At 45.0% G+C, this 8,505-nt stretch overlaps 1 protein-coding gene across 2 annotated transcripts in view; it reads right to left on the bottom strand.

Annotated features, from left to right (window-relative positions):
* Positions 1–878: 878 nt before the first annotated feature.
* The window catches only part of SIDT1 (SID1 transmembrane family member 1), a 174,664-nt gene continuing 167,037 nt past the window's right edge, over positions 879–8,505 (bottom strand). For both annotated transcript variants that reach the window (XM_082247262.1, XM_082247263.1), the window contains 3 exons: positions 3,625–3,735; positions 2,466–2,579; positions 879–1,325 (listed from right to left, as the gene is read on the bottom strand). In XM_082247262.1, coding sequence (XP_082103388.1) covers positions 1,263–1,325; positions 2,466–2,579; positions 3,625–3,735 — 288 coding nt within the window. In that variant the 3' untranslated portion in view covers positions 879–1,262. The remainder of the gene's footprint in view (positions 1,326–2,465; positions 2,580–3,624; positions 3,736–8,505) is intronic.

The raw sequence follows: 8,505 nt of genomic DNA, 5'->3' as shown, positions 1-8,505 counted from the left end.
CCGTACCGAACCGTTCCAACACCGTACCATGCGGTACCATGCAGTGGAAAACCAAACAGAGCCAAGCAGGGCCGAGTGGAGCCGAGCCGGTACTTGCAGTGGAAAAGTGCCATTAGAGATCTTAGCTTTCGGGTTCCTGGGGTCCCTAGTAGGCAGCACCTGATGCGTTTGAGAGCTGGATTTAAAAGAAAGAAGCGGATTCTGTTCCTTTCACTGCCGGCATTTTAAGCCCTGCTGAAGAAGTGTTGAGTCCAAAAAACCTGCTTGTTTTTTTTCTTTTGTTGTCATTTACAAAAAAATAAAAAAATATTAGTTCCGTGGCGCTCCTTTCTTACAATTCCATGAGCTTCAACTGGCTTTGCTGCCACTATACTGGCACAATTCTGCAACTGAAGAAGTAAAAAACATCAGAAAGTTTTTCAGATTCCAGCTCCTTGGCAAGATACAACTCATTTTGAGGTCTTGTTGAAAAAATGTACAAATCACATTCAAATAAATTACTTAAGACGACAACAAATTCAGCCGTAGTCGGCGGCAGCAGCAGCAGCATGGCACTGGAGAGTTAATGCAAGACTGACTGACGTGCACTGGAGATCACAGATCTTGTAAGACAAATACACATTACAATAAAATAGATAAGATTAAAAAAAACTATTCCTGGCACAAAGGGCCAACGGGTCCTTCCCCCAGTTCCTGGTATTGAAATATCCAACCTTTTCTGGCTTGCTTTGCCAGTGGGAAAATAAATATACTACTTTCATTAGCTGCAGTCCTGGCAGCTTCTTGAGACCCCAAATCGACTGGCCGTCTTCAGCGACTGGAGGGTGTTGAAAAGCAACGTAAACAAGGAGTCATGATCACTGTGAAAAGAATTTAAAAAATTGGCAAATGTGATCAGCTCTTAGGAAGTTCGTCCATTTTCTGGTGGATGGTGAATGCTCCACTGGAGCAAGTTTAGAGTTTTTGACTTACTGGGAGGCAGTGGTGTTCAATGCATCAGTTGTGCATGGAGAGTGTGGTGCACCAGTCTGACCTAAAGATGGCACTATACCAGCACAGGAACAGTGTGGCATTATCAGGCAGCATTTGATTGGTTTGTTCTTCTGAACTTTTGGGCTGAGAGGGCAAGTCCGCCTCTCCTGTTTCCGCTTTTCCACTTTCCTCTTCCTCTGGAGGGGTGATAATTTTCTGCGGTCTTGGATGCAGGCTTTACTGCATGCCGATGGTAAACGAAAGAAGGAAGGAGACGACGCCATTTCTCCTTAAAAGACTGGAATTTTGTCTCTCCGAACCTCATCCAGATCGTCATCCAATGTGAGCAGAACCTGGAGATAGAACCAAATAACACAGCTGTTTAAACTGGTCATGACCAGAGGACATGGAAGCCTAGATACTCAGGTCAAAATTTTTACATTTTAGAATGGGGTACCTCAAGATTGTCCATAATTTTGGAGGGTGCCTTGAGACTGTTCATATTTTAAAGGGTGCCTTGACTGAAAAAAGGTTGAGAAACACTGCTCTAGGGTGGCAGAGCTGATTGGTGGATACACCCTTTAATTACAAATGACTTCACACAGACTTGTAAATTTGAGGAAGACGGGGCATCTCTAATGTGTCTGACCAGGTCTGTTACAGTACAGATTGCACAGGGTAGTGTGGTCAGACTGGCACCTTATTGCACTGCTATTTAATCATGCTGCACAACTGCTATAGGAAAGTGGAGGTAAGATTATTAAAATAGAACCTATTAGTATAATGTCTATCAAACTGAATATCTACTTTAACTAAAAAACCTTCTTATGGGACCAACTTGCCTCAAACAGCCAGGATCGCATGGACAGGGGTGCATTTTTGAGTATTACCAGTTGTCCTTTACTGTTCTGTCTGTTCCTGTAGAACAGAGTTCTTCAAACTTTGGCCCTCCAGTTGTTCAAGAACCACAATTCCCATCATGCCTAGTCATGTCTGTGAATGTCAGAGTTGTACAATGCCTTATGGGATGTGTAGTTCCGCAACAGCTGGAGGGCCGTAGTGAGGATCCCTGCTGTAGAAGATAACAGCTGCAGCCTCTTTTCTAATATGGATCAACCCTTTAGGCCATGCATTTATCTCCTGAGGATAACAACCAGCTTCCTGTTCTGCTGCTGTACTGTATAATTATATCTGATGATAACTGGTTACATGTACTGAGTGCCAAATTTCCTCAAACCCTCCAGGCTCCCCTCCTTCTCTGCTGTGCCTTATGGAGCTGCTGTCCAGACACATGGTCAGAGGTCACCAGAGGGCTGACCAATCAACTGCCTGATTTTACACACCATCTCCCATCTCCCGAGTGTGTGGTGTAATCTCATCCAATGGTCTGGCAGCAGGTAGTTCTTTTATGGACTGGTATGCCCAACCAGCAGCGTGGGTAAGAGTTCTGGCCATTATTGCACATGTATCTGCTGTTGGTAGTGCTTACTCACCAGGAATGAGAAGAACATGGCAGTGGCTGACAGGAAGTGCCAGATATCATGGTCATCGAAGAAATGCATGATGATACACTCCCGATTCTTCTCCCGGGACTGCGCTGGGGTCTCCTGCAACAATACACAATGCAGCCAATGAATACAAAAACACCAAAGTAATTCAGGCAACGCTAACATCCACTCTGCCTAAAAATAAACTACAGGAGGAGTCGTCAGGGGACTGGTCACCCAGCAATCAGAGCGTAGAGTGAAGCTGACAGGTCTTCAAAAAGTGTTTTTCTGTTTATAAGATAGCCCCAACTTAAAATTCAAACATTGAAACAAAGTTATCCCTTTCCCTACATGTTTTGCTACAAATTGTTGCTTCATCAGGAGATAGAAAGTGCACATGCGCAATGGTGTTTTACTTTCACCATGTTGATATAGCAATAACCTGCAGATTGCACTATGTACACAGGGTGTGACTTATGGCACTTTTCCACTGCAAGTACCGGCTCGGCTCCACTCGGCCCTGCTTGGCTCGGTTTGGTTTTCCACTGCATGGTACCGCATGGTACGGTGTTGGAACGGTTCGGTACAGTTTGCTTTTCCACTAAAGTAGTAAGTGGGTGGGATAACAACGATTCTCTGACCAATCAGTGGCTAGTAGTGACAAACAGTCAAGGCTGCATGCAAAGGATTGTGGGATATGGTACCAGTATGGCCCTCTTGGAACCACAACCGAGGTGGTACTGTTTAAGCGAGCCGTACCGTTCGGTTCCATGTAGTGGAAAAGCGCCGCCGTACCGTACCGAACCGTACCATGCGGTACCATGCAGTGGAAAAGCACAAAAGCGAGCCGAACCGTTCGGTTCCATGCAGTGGAAAAGCGCCAATAGAGTGAGCTGTAGAACCCCCCTCCAGAGGTTAGAATGGATAGAAGTTTTAGCCAGATGATGTCACTCATGGTTGGCACAAGGTCCTTCAACATCCAAGGCAAAAAGGCCACCATGGGCACCTTTTAGCACCAACTCCTGCTAAAGCATCCAAGGCAGCCACCTCTTCTACCTACCCCTCGACCCAGCCCCGATATCACTGGCCAAAGAAATGAACAGTGCTGTGCTCTGGATGAGATGCCAAGAGGACATTTTGTATTTCATTATTTAGTGGACATTACCTCCCAACTGCTCAGGTTCTGGAAGAAGAAGTACAAAGCTGCAGCCCAGACTCCAGCGGTGGCAATGATGCAAAAGAGCGGTAGTGGGAGAATCCTCTCTGCACTGCGTAGCTGTGAAAGGAGAAGAGAATATACAGTAGGTGCCGCATATTACACAGTATGGACAGTATTACACATCTAACAGGCTTCTGTGACTCCTCTGCTAGAGGCCATCAGACTTGAAAGAGCTATTCGGTGTATACTCAGTGGTTGTGCTTAAAGCGGTTGTAAACCACTGGGTTCCATTTTTCTTTTGTTTTCTGATCTGCAAGGTAAAGCCATAATGTGCTAGTGTGCATAGCATACTTGCACATTATGTGAAACTTACCTGAAAATGAAGCATTCCAGCAATGTGCTGTCATTGCTGGAGGCCATCTTCCCCCACCTTGCTTCTGGGTTCACAGACTCTGGCTCTTTGACTGGCCGAAGCCACAATGACGTTACTCCCATGCATGCCGTTCCTTCATAGCGCATGCGCCAGTGATGTCATACATGTACAGTAAATAGCTCCTAAACGGTGCGCATTTAGGAGATATTTACACTACCTATAGGTAAGCCTTATTATAGGCTTACCCAGGGCTTTTTTTCTCAGAGAATAGGTGCAGGCACTCCCCTCTTCTGAGTCACCCCTTGTCTCCACCCCCTACCCACCTCCTCCGAGCGCTGTCCTTTGGTTCCACCTTCTACCCACCTTCCAGTACCCCCCTTTTTAGAGAATACAGAACCAAGTATCATGTTTTGGTTGTATGTAATTTGTTAATGATAACTAGAAAAGCAGTAAAATAGATCCCCTGGAATCAGCAACAGTAGACCCCCCAAACAATAGATCCCCCCAGCAACAATAAATCTTCCCCTGCAACAATAGGAAAAACTGTAAAATAGACCCCCTGCAATCAGCAACAATAGACCCCCATCAACAATAGACCCCCAACAACATCAACAATATTTCCCCCAAGCAACAATAAATCCTCCCCTGCAACAATAGACCCCCCCAACAACAATAGCCCCCCATCAACAATATTTTTCCCAAGCAACAATAAATCCTCCACTGCAACAATAGACCCCCCCCCCCCCCAACAACAGTAGCCCCTCATCAACAATATTTTTCCCAAGCAACAATAAATCCTCCACTGCAACAATAGACCCCCAGCAACAATAAATCCTCCCCTGCAACAATAGCCCCCCCCCAACAATAGCCCCCATCAACAATATTTCCCTCAAGCAACAATAAATCCTCCCCTGCAACAATAGCCCCCCCCCAACAATAGCCCCCATCAACAATATTTCCCTCAAGCAACAATAAATCCTCCCCTGCAACAATAGACCCCCCCCCCAACAACAACAATGGCCCCCCATCAACAATATTTCCCCCAAGCAACAATAAATCCTCCACGTCAAAAGTAGTCCCCCCCCCCCCACAACAAAATGCCCTCCAGCAACAATAGATTCACGCCAGCAACAATAGATCCCCCTGCAGCCAGCATCAATAGGCCCTTCAGCTCACGCCACTGACCCCAGCACCCCTTTGCCATTGCATATATTCAGACCGGAGGTGCCGGAACTGCGTTCCCTTGCATTCCCGCTGAAAAAAAACCCTGGGCTTACCTATAAGTAAAAGTCAGTGATGAAAGTTTACTTCCACTTTAAAATATTGAAAAAGTGTGTTTGTTTTATAGAGTTATAAACAAAAGGTACCACATCCCTAGTCTGTATAGAATCTATACTGGGAAAGGTATCCCAAAGAGTGAAACCCACAGCTGGAACCTGAGGTGTACAGGTAGGTGCTGGGGTAAGAAGACATGAGAAAGAAGAGAAACATATAAGAGAAGGGGAAGGGAGAAAAAGAAGGAGGGAAAGGAAAAGGGGGAGGGGAAAAGGGGGAAAGAAAGGGGGGGGAAGGAAAGAAAAGGAGGGAAAGAAAGATAAAAATAAAAATAAGGAGAGGAAAGGGATAGGGGAAGGGAAACAAAAAAAGGGGGGGGGGGAAAAGGAAAAGGGGTAGGGAACTGGGAAAAATGGGGAAGGAAAGAGGAAGGGAAAAACAAATGAAGATGCGAAAAAATGGGAGGGCTAGTGGGACTTTGAAGGTACCAGGTAGTTCAAAATAATAAGTACATAGTTTAAAAACTAGAAATATTTATTGACATAACATCTTTAAAATACAAGACAAAAAATACAACATAGATGCAAGTATTTTGACATATACAAGAAGAACAATGTATTGAACATAAGGCAATAATGATAATGAAGATAAATAGGTCCAATGATGAGCATTAAACCAATCCCGACATGTTTCGCGGGCAGTGATGCACCGCTTCTTCAGGGGAATAAGAATGTGTCAATGTACAGTGCCTGTATGATACAGTAACAACAAACAATTGTTATTAGTTCAAATGCATATATGTCTAACAACAAAAACATGAAGTGCATGCTAATATGGAACATCAAAGGGCATCCAGGGCCGTCACCATAGAGAGATCCACCACCAAACCAATTGGATAGAAAGCTCCCCAGAAAAAACGTCTCACCCGCGGATGTGGAGGGGCATAGGGGGTGGGATAGAGATGTAAGTGTGGTGAGCTAAGGAAGCTTCCACCGCCCGGTAAACAAGAAAGAAAAGCCTGTTTATAGGTCTAACATATATACCTTATTCAGTGTCTGAGATAGACACGTTTGTATAGTCAAAATGAAAAAGGTTAAGGGCAGGAGGTGTCAAACATGGCGGCCAAGTTGGAAAATACCCAGCGGGGTAATGATCTGTTGAGATGGAAATCAAGCAAGTAGTGCATCTGTGATCCAAAATGCTGTATATTATATCTCTGTAAATGATTAAAAAATAAGCGAAGGGGGGGCTTTACCTGCAAAGATGGAGGATAAGTCCTTCTTGGTAAAGATAGGTAACTAGGGATCTGAATAAAGCCCAGGTATGAGCTATTGCACTTGTATTACTTAGTCAGAGGGGTAAGGCCAGCCATCACAGACATCTAAATAGCATATTTGGAGAGATCAACATATTACAAGGTGAAAAGAGAACCCATCTATCATCTGATAACAGGTACGCCAATATGGTTCTAAGTATCTTACCCGCGTGGGACCGCCATGTCCGCACACACCAGTTCCTGAGTGACTGAATGAGACGCTTAATCCCCCTAATATGGCCCTCAACCCGACACCACGCCGCGCATGACGTCACGCGTAACGTGGGCGGGTCAGGTCCTCAACTGCGCGCGCATCCGAAGAGGCGCATGCGTAGTGTCGCTCAGACCGGGCCGCAAAGGACAGCCCGGAAAGCGGCCACAACAACGCCGGACGGACAAACAACATCCGGCCAGCGGTGTGTGAGAGGACCACACATCCGCTGAGACGTCTGGAGAGCACGCCACTCAGTGGCAGGAGGAAAAACCACACACATGGATGGTGCCCCGGATGCACTTCGATCGCCAAAAGAATCATAGCATGCATGTAAACAAATATGACAATGGACATGATAAGGAGATAAAGTAATGGCAAAAAAACACCTATTGATTTTTGTGTAAAATATAAAGTTATAATCCTCAAAGTAAATAGTTATTATAAAGGAAACTTATAGGAAACAATAAGTTCCCCATAGTTTCTACAAAAGGATACCATGTTATGGAGAACTGAGATCCTCCAGCACACGGGAAATTTGACATCATAAAAAATAAAACATATCATAATATTAAGTATTAACTACTACAGCAATTGGAGATATAAAATCCCAGAGAGACATCAACTCGAAGAATGAGGATATAAAGTTTTCAATAATGAGAGTGATTGGCAGACTCACCATTCTCCAGAGTCACATCTGCGGTGCCACAGGGGGTGGATGGTCCAGAGATGAATCGTGGGCAAATAAGGGGCAGAGACGTCCAGCAACTAACATCGACCGGGCTCAAGAGCAATCCAAAAATGTATATAGAATGTATATGAAAAAAGGGGAGAAAAAAAGGAAGGAATAGACCATTGGGGAAAAGACCACTTTAACCCAAGAAAGGTTTGTAAGTCAGAACCTCATTGATCCCAGGGGGTATGGTAGCCTCCAGGGACTCTATCCAATACGATTCCCTTTGTAGAATCCGTTTGTCCCAGTTTCCCCCACGGGGATCCTGGGGGATCACTTCCAAAGCAAAAAACGAGACCATGGAGTTATCATACTTGTGGCAAAAAGCTATGTGACGTGTGACGCTCGTTTGTATTGTACCTCCCTCAGAGTGATAGATATGATCACCTATACGCTTGCTCAATTTCCGAATGGTCTTGCCGACATAGAATGCCCCACAGCAACAACTCATGAGGTAAATAACCCCCTGAGTGTTGCAGTCGGCATGATGTCTGGACTGAAACCACTTTCCACTGGGCAAGCGAATACCCGTACCGACCCTTATCCAGGGACATTTATCACAAGAACCACAGCGGTATGTACCCTTTGGGAGACCCACCTTGGTAGATTCTTTTGTATAGTGACTTTTAGTTAAACAGTCTCTAAGGGACATTGATCGTCTAAACACCAGACTGGGTCTGGCACTTAGATATTTGTGAAGGGTAAAGTCTTGAGTAAGAATCGGCCAGTGGCGCTTCAGGATCTTTCGCAAAACATCATCGTGAGCAGAGTATGTGGTAATAAATCTGACACTTTTATCATCTTTTTTGGAGGTGGTTTTGTAAAGCAAATCAGCTCTCGAATAGGTGATGGCTCTATTGTAAGCCTTCCTGAGCAGTGTCTTAGAATATCCTCTGGCAAGGAGTCGCTCACGGAGCAGGCCAGCCTGGACATAAAACTTAGCCTCCATGGAACAATTCCTGCGGAGCCTTAAATATTGG

Source organism: Pelophylax lessonae (genome assembly GCF_965119305.1).
Source record: "Pelophylax lessonae genome assembly, chromosome: 2".
NCBI lineage: Eukaryota > Metazoa > Chordata > Amphibia > Anura > Ranidae > Pelophylax > Pelophylax lessonae.
This window is presented reverse-complemented; position numbering and strand designations above follow the sequence as displayed.